General features: G+C 27.9%; 3 protein-coding genes across 3 annotated transcripts; 1 reads left to right on the forward strand and 2 right to left on the reverse strand.

Annotated features, from left to right (window-relative positions):
- Positions 1-2: 2 nt before the first annotated feature.
- LOC113378753 (regulator of nonsense transcripts 2-like) lies at positions 3-3,880 on the forward strand (the record flags this gene model as incomplete). Its single annotated transcript, XM_026619339.1, has 10 exons — positions 3-194; positions 302-514; positions 587-704; positions 798-913; positions 1,004-2,607; positions 2,678-2,807; positions 2,883-3,008; positions 3,172-3,338; positions 3,405-3,586; positions 3,739-3,880. Coding segments are annotated over 9 exons (2,847 nt in total), but the record flags the coding sequence as incomplete, so codon positions are not given.
- Positions 3,881-4,097: 217 nt separating this feature from the next.
- Positions 4,098-4,845, reverse strand: LOC113364101 (coiled-coil-helix-coiled-coil-helix domain-containing protein 7-like). Its single transcript, XM_026606570.1, has 3 exons — positions 4,701-4,845; positions 4,542-4,640; positions 4,098-4,231 (listed from the first exon to the last, which is right to left on the reverse strand). Exons 1-3 carry the CDS (start codon positions 4,752-4,754, stop codon positions 4,127-4,129), a joined length of 258 nt encoding a protein of 85 aa, XP_026462355.1. The 5' UTR covers positions 4,755-4,845; the 3' UTR covers positions 4,098-4,126.
- A 619-nt stretch (positions 4,846-5,464) lies between these two features.
- Positions 5,465-14,542, reverse strand: LOC113378757 (inward rectifier potassium channel 2-like). The gene is made up of 9 exons (XM_026619353.1): positions 14,471-14,542; positions 9,147-9,311; positions 8,866-9,078; positions 6,806-6,985; positions 6,570-6,687; positions 6,346-6,490; positions 6,023-6,142; positions 5,733-5,910; positions 5,465-5,671 (listed from the first exon to the last, which is right to left on the reverse strand). The coding sequence occupies exons 1-9, from the start codon at positions 14,540-14,542 to the stop codon at positions 5,465-5,467; spliced, it is 1,398 nt and encodes a 465-aa protein (XP_026475138.1).
- Between the last annotated feature and the right edge of the window lie 1,588 nt (positions 14,543-16,130).

Below are 16,130 nucleotides of genomic sequence, written 5' to 3' on the forward strand. Positions count from 1 at the left end.
TTTATGCAGAGCTTATAAACGCTGGAATTTTTACGAATAAAAATTGCTTACCTTTATTGGGAACTGTTTTGACTACTTTAATCAATAATGATAAGGAAGAGCATAATAACATTGCTACAATATTATCCTTTTGTAAACATTGCGGAGAGGATTACGCAGGTCTTGTTCCAACAAAAATAAGACAATTAGCAGAAGTAAGTTTACTGGGATAAATAAATAAATATATATTGATTAATAATAATATTTTATATTAATGATGCTTGATTATAGTTATATAGATAGTTTTCTTTTTTCTTTATAGAAATATAATATGGAAGTACCAAAACCGAACATTTTGCCACCAGAAAAACAGAATAATGTTAGAACTATTTTAAGAGAATATTATACTTCCATTACCAAGCATCTTACAACAGAACATATTAATCTTCAAGCACTAGAGAGAGCAAATAGACGAACTTTGCAAACTAAGGGAGAACTCAGTGCAGACAGAAAAGATAAAACAGATGCATTACAAGTATTTTTTCTATAGTGCATATATGAATAATCTTATATCAAATACTGTTTATTATACTATTTGCATTTTTAGGCTTCATATGAAAAATTACTTGCAGCTACAGGTCAATTTTCAGAGTTGTTAGATTTGCCAATGCCAGAATTACCCGTTGAGAAAATAGTACCAGAAAGTGAAGGTGGAGTTATGGAAGGTACCTAACAGAGTATATATATATTATATATATATATATATATATATATATATATATATAATTATTAATCTACGATTTATTTACAATCTTTAGGTATAGTGGAAGCAGTAACTTCACCTATGGATCCCTGGGAAGACGATGAAACAAAGGCATTCTATGAAGATCTACCAGATCTTAGACAATATTTACCAAATTATTGTGCCAAGGAGGTAAGAATATTTGTAATAGTTTTTATTTAGTCCAGAAATGGTAATACTGTATAAGATTGAATTAATCGAGATATATCCTTTCCATTTAAGAAATCTGAAGACATATCAACAATATCTCCAGAGGTATTAGATTCTGATAATCCTGATCTTTTATTAAATGAAGATACTCAAATTACAGAAACAATTGAAACAGAAATTGAGGAAAACACACCATCAAATACGAAACAAATGCTAGAAGCATTCTTATCTAACTTATGTAATTGTGTCAACAAAGAAATGATTGATAGTGCTGCAATTGATTTTCTGCTTAACTTAAATACTAAACACGGTCGCAAAAAATTAGCTAAAAATTTGTTTGGTGTTTCTAGAACCAGACTTGATTTACTACCATTTTATGCACGTTTGGCTGCAACCGTTAGTTTAGTAAATGCAGATGTGGGCAATGACTTGGCTCAAATGTTAAAACAAGACTTTAAATACCATGTTCGTAAAAAGGATCAAATAAATATAGAATCTAAAATAAAAGTAGTTAGATATATTGGAGAACTAGTTAAATTTCAGTTGTATTCTAAAATGGAAGCTCTATTTTGTTTAAAGATTTTGTTATTAGACTTTCAACATCATCATATTGAAATGGCTTGTGCATTTTTAGAGGTCTGTGGAAAATATTTGTATAATCACATGGAGAGCAGACAAAGAACTTTAATTTATTTAGAACAAATAATGAGAATAAAAACAGTATCTGTTTTAGACTCTAGGCATGTCGCTCAAATAGAAAGTGTCTATTATTTGGTGAGACCACCAGATTCAACCAATGTAATTCAAAAAGTACGACTGCCCATCCATCAATATATACGGAACTTGATTTATCAAGACTTGTGCAAAATGAATATTGATAAAATTCTCAAGTTACTCCGGAAAATTGATTGGAATGATAAAAACATTGCAAACTATGCTATTAAATGTCTAACTAATGCTTACAATGTTCGATATCACTTAATTCGATGCTTAGCAGATTTACTTGCCGGATTGAGTTCACATCAAGAAAAAGCTGTTTATAAAGTAGTTGATGGAGTTTTTGAAGATATCAGGAATAGTTTGGAAAACTATACACCAAAATTTGCTCAGCGCAGAATAGCTATGGCTAAATATCTTGGAGAACTTTATAACTATCGTCTCATAGAATCAGCAGACATTCTAAAAACACTTTATGCCATCATTTCCTTAGGAGTCACCATGAGTTATAATATTGTTTCTGAAGTTGATCCACCTGCAAGTTTGTTTCGATTAAAACTAGCATGTGTATTACTCGAAACTTGTGCCCAATATTTCACAAGCTCACTCAGTAGAAAGCGCATGGATTACTTTTTGATTTTCTTCCAGAACTATTATTGGTTTAAGAAAAATGATCCAATTTGGGAGACAGAAAAATACCCTTTGCTTTTTGATCATGAGTATAAGGATAGTTTGCAATCAATTGGAAGAAAAATTACAATTTATAACTCTTTTGAGGAATGTCAGGAGGCTATAGATAATCTGAAAAAGATGTTATATCCAAATTTAGGTGAAGAGTCAAATGAGAATGATGTCACCGATTCATTGAATACTATTGAAGAAGAAACAGAAGGGGAAGAAGTTGATGAAACTGATGGAGATGTAGTGAATTCTCATGAAGATTCAGAGATGGACTTGAAGTACGTTATTATAATAATCATAGACACATTTTGGTAAAACATCTATTATAAAAAATATGCTATTTTTCAGAAATAATGATGATGAAGAATTAACTGAAGAATTTTCTGAACAAGAAGGCATTAGTAGCACTGAAGATGTTAAGGTTAAATTATTAAATACTACTCCAAGAGATACTGAAGAAGATCAACTCTTCCAACAAGTAACATTTGGACATCAAAATTCAAATAATAATAATAAATTCAATTGCTAAAATTATTATTTTGTTTACTTGCAGGCTTTGGATAAGATGATGGCAGAAAATTGCCAGGAAAGGCTTAAAGATACTGCTAAGATGCGACGTGATGATATTGTTGTACCGATGATAGCAAGGAATAATAAGAAGAATTATGATCAAATACAGGTGAATATCAAGCAATATTAAATTTATATTAGCACAGACTTTCTTGGCTTAGATTCTGATTAGAATTGCTGAAGCGCACGGCGAAAATCTAAACATTAATGAATTTTTATAATTGAACCACTTATAATAACATGAGATTCTTATTTTTTATGGTTTTCTGCAGGATGTGGCTTCAAACGAAACAAGTAAAGAAGTGCCGTTTGTTTTAATGCTTCGAAAAGGCACAAAACAGCAATATAAAAGCTTCAGTGCCCCCGTAGATTCACAACTCGCCATTAATTTAAAATCAAAGGAACAAGAAATAAAAGAAGAGAAGGAACGCGTTAAACGGTAATAAATCTTGAATTATAAAAATAACCAAAGTATTTGATTAATATGCTATGAAAATAATTTTAGACTAACACTTAATATCACTGAACGACTTGAAGAAGAAGACTACCAAGAAATGTTAGCTGCTAATTCTAGACAAAATACAACAACACATCATAATTCAAATAGAGATAGAGCTAAAGGCATTGGACGATTCAAGCATCAGAAAGGAGCACCTGATGCAGATTTAATTTTTGGCACCAAATGAGGTTGGGGTTAAATATTAAAACCATTTCAATGCTATATTTTACATTATAAGCTCCAATATTTTTGCCTAAATATTTAATAGAAAAAACTAAAATATTTTAAATTAAATAAATATATAAATAATTTAACAGCAGATACGTTTCTGCTTTTGTAGACATTGGTAAATCCCTTGGATCAAAGCTGATACGAATCACCTGCTTATGATAGCTTTTAAATGGCACAAGAAATATGCAGTTAATTTTTGGAGATGGATAATAAAACGAAGCAGCAGTGACGAAGATTATATTATACCAGAATATTATTTTTTTCAATTTTTTTTCAAAGTGTGAGTAGTAAAACTTGATTATCATTTATTGCATAATATCGTTTTTTTTTATTTTTATTATTTCATGTTATCAATATAAATATGCATATGTGAGCAATATTAAATTTTGCAATTCACATTAAATATTTTTCAATTTAAGATTTTATTCATATTGAATTAAATGATTATAAAAATTATATGAGATACACTATTGCTTTTATAACAAGATTCATTGTATTCATTTAAATTGCGAAAAATATTCTTGCTTTATTTGTTCCCTCATATGTAAAGGTGGTAATGTCGGACGTATACCTTGCCTTCTTCGCTCTGATTTTATTTTATTCTGCAAGGAAAAGATTATTAAATTATATGTTGTTAGCTTATCTCAGTCTTTAGCCAAATTTTTATTATTTTATGAGTATAATTAAATTGTAAGGAAAGAATTTCTCAAAGAAATTAAGAGCCAAAGCAAATTAAATATTTATAAGAATTTTCATGCTCAATTGTTGATCAAATTTATAGATAAATTATTTTTTGAATAACGAATATTTGAAAAAATATTGCAAGAAGGATTAAATATAAATAATATGAAGCTTCAAAGCAATCGAGTTATGTTCTATTATACTAATTTGTGTAATATTCAAAGTTCTAACCCAAAATGCTTTACACTGCTTGTAATTTTCAAAATGAGCTTCACAGGCATCGTGTTTGTAATTATTATCATTCAAACATTTCAATGATAAATTATGTTCCTGAAAGATAAATTCCGTTATATATTTTTTGTTTAAAATATTATTTTTTTTTATTCCTACTTTTAAACAGGGATTATTTTCCTCTTGAGCAGCCTGATTATTTGCCGGTCTCATTTCTTTTGTATGTTATTTAAATTATAATCTATATATATTGCATAAAAGTAAACATTGAGGTTATAATAGGTTAGGTAACATATGATTGTCAGAAACGTCAAGCGTCTTGTTGACATTTAAATACCAGAATTTGTCGCTAGGGGGTCTCTGATTTTATTAGGGTGTCTGCACACGTGGTATTATTAGGGTCAATAAGAAGAGTTTGATAGATGATAAGAAAATTTTTCTGGTAAAATTTGATTTATGAAATTTTACGTTTACATTACAATCAAATATTTTCAAAATTGCAGTTTTAGATTGGTGTTGGTTTTTGGTAAAAAGATTGATTTTTGAGCGAAGTCGTCATATTGAAAGAAATTATGATTAGAAGGCAACTCAGTGGTTGTCCTTTATTTTTGTGAGTCATATTTATCGTAAAGTCGTAATATTGTAGCAATACAATCAAATGTATTTCTAACTCAAAAACACACTTAGATCAACATTCTAAAATGAAAATTAGTATTTATACTTCCTGATATCAAGCTGCCTGTGATGATAAAGAAGCTGGGCTTGTGGTAGACCAAACAAACACCATATTTATTAATTTTGCTTTTATTACTTAACGAAATTCAATTAGTCACATGGAAAAAACAATCTATAGCTTAAATAAATAATTTTTTGTACACAGTTCTTACTTGAAATAAATAACATTTAAATTCGATCATTGTACATCATACAATAGTATGTTTCAAACCATCTTTATATCTGGTATGACCTATAATAAATTCATCAGAGCTATAAGAATCTGAAGAATTTCTTCTCTCTATATCTACAATACTATTTTCAAAATAATCGAATATATTTTCTTCAACTTCGTCTTCCATCAAAGGATCCAAAGGTGAAAATCCTCCCGTGTTGTCAGTATTATTGCTTATATCCTGGAACAAGACATAGGAGAAGTTGAACTTTGGGAATATAGTTTTTGGTGGATAAAATTACCTGTGAATTTGAATGTTCTACATCGACGTACTCCTGTGATTTATAATGTGCTTCAAAATCGTTTACTTCTTGCATAACTTCATCTAAGCGTTTTGCACTACAAAGTGGTGTATCAAAAGCATAAGTCCTGTTGAGGAGTTCGCAATCAGCTACATAACATTGGAGTCCTTCGTCAAACCTTTATAGATAGAGTTTCAACGTTCTAATTTTTTTTTTAAGTTTTTGGTCATCCTTTAACTGAACCTAATCAGTATTGTGCTTTATTAATTTTGAATAAAGTCTTTTATTACCTTAATAAGTTTTGGAATCGATGTCCCCACAAAATTTCTCTTGGCAGATAGGATGTTCGGGACTGTGTCAATTGCCCTGTGGCACTTGAACTTCCAGAAAAGGTTACGATTACTTCAAACCTGGTTATTGAAAATATATAATAAATTATCCTAATACAATAATAAAAAAATATTCGGGATAATGATTGAAAGACAAATATATTTTTATTTGTCACATTTTCAAAGTTCTTGGGGTGATCCAGTACCATTTACTCTTATTGCACTCGTTTTTTAAGAGAAAGAGGAATTAAATATGGATGCAATATATTATTATAGTAACTTACTTTTTCTCGAGCAAATCTTTCGCCGACAGATCATAAAAAGGACTGTCTTCATCTATCACATGGACCACTGCAACTGGCCACAATAACAAGAGATGACCATCAGATTCCAGTCGAAGTGGTGATTGATAAGATTTCAATCTTTCACCTATAAGAATAAAAAAAACAAATTGAAAAAGCTATTAATAATAATTGATGATACCTATCTTTATCTATCACGAATTTACCTTCTGGTGTCAACTTGTTTTCCAATAAATATGCTTTGATATCAGAACAAATTATATGAGTGTACCTAGGATCACAAACGCGAAACATCAGACAAAGGTGACCATCCCTTTGGCAAATCTATAAATAGTAAAAAAAATATTAAACGTCATCAAAAAGACATAATTATCAAATAGACAAATCTAATAGGAAAATTCATTATAAAGGTATAAATATTCTAGTCAAATCAGTCATTTACCACAGCTATTTTGCTAAAAATGACTTCCGTCAGTCGTTTAGAGGGCCTGATCATTTTTGCGTAAATAATTCCAACCATTGCGCCTTGGATTCCAATTCCAGCAACCACCTGCATCACCAGTAGAAATATTGCTTCTGGACATTCTTCGTTTGGGTAACGGAGACCGTAACCGATTGATACCTTTTCAGAAAAAAAATCTTTAAAAAAAATAATAGTCATGTGAATATTTGCAAACTTTTTAACAGCCCGAAGAAGAGGTTTATTTTTATCAAAAAATCTGATTTGCTAATTTTATGTTTTCTCGACATTTCAAGCTATTCTGAATCCAATGAGACCAAATTTGCAAAAAGTATATGTGTGTGTATGTGCGTGAACACATTTTTTGTAAAAGTTATTTCGAGTCATTTTTGATATTTTTGTCCTAAAACCTGAATTGGCTTGTGCATTTGTGTCAAAATTTTTCTTAAGACTAAATGCTAGTTACATCTAGTTTATTATCTTCATTCCCGCAGTAAGCAAATATTTTATCATCATTAAGCGATAAATACTTAATTTAATATAAATTATCAATAATTATTGCTGTTATCAGTTAATTGATTAGATTTCAGTCAAGAAATATTCAAAATTTGTCCGAAACTATTTTTAACTTCCCGAAGGAGGAGTTTGTATTTTCATCAAAAAATCCGACTCCCTAATTTTATTTTTTGCCGATGTCACAAGCCGTTCTGAATTGAATGAGACCAAATTTGCAAAAAGTTTGTGTGTGTGAACAAATTTTTTGCCGTAAATCGACGTTTTCTCAAAAATGGCTGGTCCGATTTCAAAAATTTAAAAGCTATTCGATGCACTTCGCTTAGGACTAGCGTTTCTTAGTTTTGTGCGACGATCGGTCGAGCCGTTTCTTTGCAATTCGCAGAAAAGTGGAAACATTTTCGTCCACGTTCTAGCCCGCAATTCTGAATTGATTTTGAAAATTCAAAAACTGTTCGAAAGATATTGGTTGGGAATCGATCTAATTAGTTTTTGGTAAAGATCGGCCGGGTTGTTTTCTTGTAAAAAAGAGTTAAAAAAAAAATTCGACGATTTTTATGATTTTTTTCTTGACGGTAGATACCATAGTCTTATAGATCATACTAAAATATTACGGCCCTACGACAAGTCGTTTAATTTTAAAAATTCTTCAAAGTTTGCAAATATTAGTATCGTTTTTTTTGGCGTTTGTAAAAATTAGAACTTTCATCAATTTCAAAATTTTGAAAGCTAATTGATGTATTTTGATGTGGATTACCTTTTCTCAGTTTTGTGCAGCCGAGCCGTTTCTTTGTAATTTGGAAAAAAAAGTTGAACTTTTCGTCCACATTTCATACTACCGAGTCGATTAAAAAAAAACAAAAACTGTTGGAAAGATATTAGTTGGGAATGATACTGATTAGTTCCAGATGAATATCTACCGAGCCGTTTTCTTATAATTAACTGTTTAAAAAAATATATGAGTCAATTTTTATGGAACTTTTTTTGGCGATATATTTCGTGGTCTTATAGAACTTACTGGAATATTACGGCCTTACGACAAGTAATTTAATTTTGAAAATTCATCAAAGTTTGAGAAAATAAGTAGTTTTTGTTTGATATTTGTTAAAATTAAAATTAGACGATTTACTTGTTTTAACGATAGAGTACTTGGTCTTAATGAACATACTAAACCATTAAAGTCCTGCAGAAACTGGTTCAATTATGAAAATTGTTGATTTTTGAAAATTTGCTCTTAGAAAATACTCCGAGTTAATGTGTTCGTTCGTTTCCAAATATGTGTAATAAATCCAATCGGAATACATTTAATCACTTAAAATTTAATTTAAATTTTATTGATTAAGTCGATCATTTACATATATCGGGAAGTTCATGTAAATTGCCTCAAGGCAGAAATACTAATACCAACTAGTTTCAATATTTGCTGAGATCACTATGACTTATATATCACTAATTTTTATTTCCTTAAAATTCTGTACTTTTTCTAGAATAACTTTCCATTTCGTTTCGAGTAGTTTCTGTTCCCTCACCTGAGTCTCTATACTCAATAATAAAAACCCAGCAAAATTCGTCGTTCCTTCAACACAAGGTCTACTTTTTCCATCCAGTCGTTGTCCATTCTCGTCAAGATTTAGGTCACCATGTGCCGCTGCCACCAGCCACCATAAAAGAGCAAATCCTGTCCAGCACAGGAAAAAACTCAGGGCGAATACTGTCAAGGTGTAACGCCATTGACCATCTACCTGGATAAAGGATGACATCAATGTTAAGGTATAAAGGGGATAATTATAAGTTCTTGATTTTTTCTTACCAATGTGTTGAAAATATCTTTCATGAAAGTGAGGGATTTATGTGCCACGTGGTGAATGGTGACATTGTAGTGACCAGCTTTGTCCACCGCCCTGACTTTTCTTCTGGTTCGAACACCATTCGTTTCTGCTGATCGGACACGTCTGCATCTAGGATTTCTAGTCACCTGTAAAAGTCAAAAACAATAAAAATAAAAATAAAGAGTGCGCGTTCACACTCTTGCGAAATAAAGGCTCACACGCGATTGAAGTAAAACTTTTTTGCTACTGTACAAGATGGCATTTAAGTGAAAATAAATACATCATATAACAGTTTTGAATAATGTTTATTAGTAATAAGGTAACACTCGCGATGCACACATTTATTAGTGTCAACCATTTTACACAGTTATATAATGATAATATTAAATTATATATTTATAATAACATTAAAAATATGTGTAATATTCAAAAACCATAATGTTTTTATACTTCAAATACGGCATGATCGGTTTGTCATTGTAATTAGCATTTAGAAATGCTAATTAATTTAGAGAATTGAAGTAATTGCTGATTAATAACTTCTTTAATATTCGTTCACACAGTGGATTATGTTAAACAACGCCTAAACAAGTATTGTTTCGCCACTTCACTTTTCATGTAATAATTGTGTTTGAAGAACTTCATGCAATTAAAATTAACATACATTCATTTACTGATGGTATTTTTTTTACTTTTTCGTTGGCGATATAATCTCATTCTTTGAACAGCTGTAATATCTGTTTTGCCTAAAAAATATTTTCTATTTCAATAACTTCAAAGATTTATAGAAACTACGAATAATATAGAATTTATTTCAATAAACTTAAGTTTCATACACGGCGCAAATGCTGCATATGTTTTATTATTTGTACTATGATGTAACTTTAAAATGTTTATTTATCTATGCCGATTTCTTTGTTGATATCGATACTCATACAACGTTGACGCCGGTACGCATACAAATGATCGAATATATTTTTTCAATCGTGAAATTTGTTGTATTATATTATCTTCAATGTAAAATTTAATATGATATGTTTTTTGTCTGTTATTACCACGCCACTGAAAAAACGTGGCGCTTGCACGTCTAGTCATAAAGATTTTTATTTCTTTTTAAAATAAATCTGTGTATATTTGTTTGTGTATTTTTTATCAATAAATCATTCATGAAACACAATAGTGGGCGTTGAAATTTCTCTTTCGACATTGAATTGTTGATTTGACGACGTCCTTATTCTGTACAAACGATCATTTGATAGAAGTGAAATATTCATATTATAATACTCGTATACTTCTTTTATTTTATTTATTTCTAATACATATAATTTTTATTATTTATTTTTTTATTATATTTGAGCAGCAATTATTTGTTTTGATGATATGTACTTCGACTCAACTAAATAAGCTTTTGGTAGGCAACTAAATGGTTGTCTTTTTCTAATATTTTACCTTTTTGCAGGGAAGGGCTATTTTCACTATGAAAACATATTTTGATCAAAGTGAAAATGATTATTGCTACTGATTGATATCAGGTTGAGACACAGGCTGGGGCTTTGTCACTTACACCATGTAGTCCACATACATGTTTTGATATAACATTTTTATTTTTATTATGACCATCCAACTATTTGCTTTACTTTGATTTTGGGTATATTTTATAGCACGCATGAATCCAGTTTACTTTTCTTTTTATCTTTAGTTTAATTTTTCAAATATGACATTATTTAAATTCTTTAAATCTTTAAATTTTTCAATTTTTTGCCACATGGATCCAGTTCAGTTTATTTTTAATTATGACAAAAAATGACAATTTTCATGGCACTTTAAATTATTTCCAGCGATTAAAATAAATTTCATCTAATTAGATTCTTAATTAGTCAGAAAATTTTTATAGCGCCTGTTGCATCATGTAACAAGTCCTTCGAGTTAGGGCTTGTTTCTATGAGCCGAAGTATTTACAAAAACAAAATAAGTATTTTCTTACAATTGTAAGAAAAAAAAAACGAAGTTAGATTTAATGTTCTTACATCAATTATTTTGACAAATGCCTGCTTTGCAAAAGCAAATTTAAAATGACTATCAAATTCACAATTTTCATTTACTTTACTGAAGGAATAAATTATGGTTTCAAAACTGGTAACAGGTTTTAATAAAATTAACAGAAAATTCCAGTCCACGTTTAAGTATAAGTTTTTTTACAATATTAGAAAATTGCTGTACACTGCAAACAGTAAGTAAGATGTATCTTAAGATCTTACTAAAAGCAAAGTATGTTATGTACTTGAGGCTATGAATATAGTTTCAAAGCATAGCACGTGTACCAACACAGCAAAAAATAAATGTAAAAATTCACTTTGCTCTGGAAAGTTAAACAAATTGTTGTATAAAATATTGTTGATAATATTATTATTTTTTGGATTTTCATTAGGATCATGAGTGCACAGCTTACTATGCCAATAAAACGGTAATCACGCTAAACATAAGAACACGAATCATGCAAAGAATTTAAATTTCTTGGGAAGACTGTTGCACTATGCTGCGCGAATTAAAATGAACATTGAGAAAATTTCAACAACGTTATTTGTTTAACGTGCTAAGAAAATAAAATATAATGCATAAATGACAAATACTAATAACGATAAAATCATAAAATAATCATATGTAACTATTTTAGAATCGTTGAATATTTTTTTACGAGAACACATTCAAATTTATATATAAATAAACAAATATTTTTCGACACATGTGGAATTTTTTATGCTTTTATCAATGGTGCAAATTATTATATATTTATAAGCCAATTAAGCAGTCATCACGATGTAATTGTGATTTAAATTATATGTACACAAATTTTTGCACGAATTTGGATAACGAATCGAACAATATTTGAATAAATTTAGATTATTATTCTGTTTGAAATAACTTGGTTTAAATCAAACTCCCATTTATTCAGGATTGTTTAATATGATAGATGACTTGCAAATCCTGGTTTATTTTATTAATTAATAATTTAATATTCATTTTAACTTTCCGTAGGGTAAGTTATAGCAATCGCAAAAAAATCGAGAATGAAATTTCGTTTCAGAGGTTTCTGAGCATTTTGGCATATAGAAAAAATTGATGTGTGTGGGTGGGATACATTTTTTTGTCCACAATTTCGAGACCATTTAAAAATTTTAAATTATGATACGGGAAGTTCCAGCAATTTGTTTTAAGGCACGATTTCATAGTTAATTTTATTTACGTTTCAAAGGTTTCTGAACATGTTGTGTCTCAAAAATGTGTGTGTGCGGATACAAATTTTTGCCGACGATTTCGGGAAAACGGATCAACCGATTTGAATGATTCAAATAACATTTAATTTATATTGATGGGGAGCTTTTGGACAAGGCAGGTCCAGCCGTTTTGAAAATACGGGGCAAATAGTGCCAGAAATGGTACTTCAGTTTTTGAGAGAAGGGAGCTGCCGATTTGAATGATTCAAAAAACATTTTATTCTTATTGACGACTTGAAGAACTCATTGAATTTTTAGGAAGGCAGGTTCAGCGGTTTTGGAGATCGATTGAGAAAGTATTCCGTACTATTCAATGCTTAGCCGATATTTTGCGATGCAGCGCCTACGCGCTTCAATATCTCGTCTCTAAAACAATATCTATCTAAAACAACTGCGCAGCGCGATTGCTTTGAAAAAAGTTCAAGATTTTCAAAAAAAAATTAAAATATTGAAAAACAATTTAAATCTTTCAAAACAAAAATTTTTTTTCAAAAATTTCAAAATTCTCAAAAATCTAAATTTTTCAGATTTCCAAAAATTTAAAGCTTATTTATGAATTTAAATTTTTGTTAGGTGAAGTTCCAGCAATTTGCCTTAAGGCACAATGCCATAAACCAACCACTAGAGTAATATTTATTTACAATTTTTATTCATTGATCTTCTTTCACATTTTTTATTACATTTTTATTCCTGGATTTTTCTATTATATATTATATTTTATTTATTTTTTAAATATGTTTCATAATATTATATTACATTTGGCTTATCATAATATATTATGATTAACAAGATATATCTGCATTTTATATATTTAGTGCAATATTTCATGTGTATATTAAATTACTTTTTGTACTTTATAAAAAAAACTATTGTTTCTGTATATTAAACAATTCAAACAAATTTCGCTATTTTAAATATTTTGTACAAAATATAAAATTTACCATACTATTTTAATACAAATATGTACATTTTGTGTTTAAAATATTTGAAATATTTCTTACAATACGTTAGCTTTTGTATTTTAAATATTTCATTTATAGTTTGTTTTGGCAAGTGAATTAAGTGAAGCGTTTTGTTCAAATAGATTTGTTCGGTCACGTTTTTGATAATATAATAAAGTAAATGGAATGAATTGAAATGCAAACAACGTCCCAGGTAATAATAATGTAATTTTGTCATCGTCCTTTTGAACAATTTGTATCATATGATTGCAATAAATTAGAATGATGGACGTGAATTCCTATGACAAATATGTACCTAATTGGATAGAGATATAGTATATGGAAACAAACATCACGTTTATAATATATATATATATATATATATATATATATATATATATAAATATATAAATACACACACACTTCGACACCAATTCGACCAAATAATTATATATATGACTGATCTAAATTTTCATACCCAATTCTCCAAATTATTCTCTAATTATTACAGATTTTTTAAATTTTTTATCTTAAACCTAGAAAATTTCAAACAAATAGTTAAAATGTTTGCTCACATAGAATCTTGAAAGAGTTTTGCGGGAATCTTATAAGAATTTTATGAGTTCAGATTTACTAGTATTGAACCCAAAATTTGGTGAAACAATATATGCATAATATTAAAATTTATATAAAAATCTTGTAATCACGCGTATAAAAACTATAATAGTATTTGTTTTTAGTAAATGTTTGCTAACATAACGAAAAGTTTCGTGGGAATCTTATAAGAATTTTATAAGAATCTTATAAAATTCACATTTCTAGTATATAACCGTCTGGACCAAATCTATATATTGTCTGCATGTACACAATTTTTATTATTATTTATTTATACCAGCAAAACAATTTTAATAACTCTTTACTTTTAATAAACTAAATATATTATATAGTAAATTAATTTTATTAATTGCATATCCTGCAATGCGAGTAGTCAAGTAACGTTAAAAATATTTACTTAAAATTAACAATATTTACTCAAACTTTTTTTTTAAATATAACTAACTTTAAATATAATTTTTACTTGATATTTACTTCAATTTCCACTGGAAGAATTAATCCTGACTGGTGGTTTCTGCTGATGTCTTCTAAATTACTATTATCCATTGTGATTTATTTTTAAATTAACTTTATCACATAATAATTACACTTTATAAATAAATAACACTTAAAAATATAAATCAGTATTCTAATTCATTAAATTAAAAAAAAATAGGAAAATTTGAATAGTCGTTTTTTATATATTTATATAAAATGAAATTACATAAATTCCTACAGTTTATTCATTATTAACAAATAAAATTAGTTATTTAAATTAATAAAACATCATTTTTTATTTTAACACTTGATTTATAACTATTCATATATATTTATGTTTTAATCTTGACTATTTGTGTTTATATTTATCTAAGCGTTTTATTATTTATTTACATAGTATTAATTTGTTTAATTAATATGTATCATCTTTAATATCATTTTAATTATATTAAATTTTTAATTTAAATCAATTTATTCAAATTTGGAATATTTAAATTTAATATAACTACACATCAGATATAAAATAGTTTAGACTTCAAATTGTTTATAATTTACTATAACTTACTAATTAATTATGCAAATTACTAATTTTCAACGAATAATTTACATTTAAATTGTTCATTTAACTCATTTTTAATATTTTTAGGTAATATTCGGCTAGAAAATGTAATAATATTAATTCAGAATCTTAGATCACAATGTATGATTAATTTCACATTATTTATTACTGTTTTTTCAATTTAATTTTTTTATATACTTCCTATTTTTAATATAAATTATTACATTATAAAAGTAGCACTATAAATTATCACTAATGTGTTTAATTAATAAAAATTATTTTTTTTGGACTCAACACTTCAAATGTTTCTAAATAATTTTAGTCCACTTTTTTAATATATCTTTATCTTTAAGATTTTTTTTAACAAAAATTTAAAGCGATATTATTTATTAAAAATGTTTTAAATATTTTTTTTAATTTGAAATATTAATGAATTATTTTTATTTTCTAATAAGACAATATAAGCACAACATTATCTAAAGTTTTTACACATTTTTTTTAAATTTAATAAATTTTAATATATTTATTTTATCTTTTTTGCAGTATTTAAGCAAATCTGCAATAAAAACGGTCCATCGTTTACGAGATGTAATGTAATACTGTGAGGAACAGGTTATCGCGTTTTTATTTATCGTACGTGTTTTTAAGATAAATAAACCATTGTCGTCGTTTATTTTTTTAAATAAATAATTCTTTATGCATTTTTGTTGCACATTATTGCTTCAATATTACTAACATTCAAAAATCAACTACTTTTAAGTTTTAATTTTATTTCATCCTAATCGGATACAATACATATATATTTATTGCTTACATTTTATTAAATACTGTTTTTGACAATTATAAGCATTAGTGCATTTTAGACATATAAAATATGAATTCACAGTATATATTCATAATAATTTATTTGAAAATGCACAAAATTATTGTTAATCTTAAAATAAGTGAAAATCTGGCGCCAAATTCTTGCTCACCTTACCAGAAAACTTGACAGAAATCCTGTTTAAATAAATACTGGCGTCGGGTGCACCGGACTTAACATCCTTGAATTTTTCTTTTATAATAAGTAATAATTAAATTTATATATGTTTTGAAGCA

Source organism: Ctenocephalides felis, unplaced genomic scaffold, assembly GCF_003426905.1.
Source record: "Ctenocephalides felis isolate EL2017-DRISC unplaced genomic scaffold, ASM342690v1 CF-g0.4_SCAFFOLD_00845, whole genome shotgun sequence".
Classification (NCBI taxonomy): domain Eukaryota; kingdom Metazoa; phylum Arthropoda; class Insecta; order Siphonaptera; family Pulicidae; genus Ctenocephalides; species Ctenocephalides felis.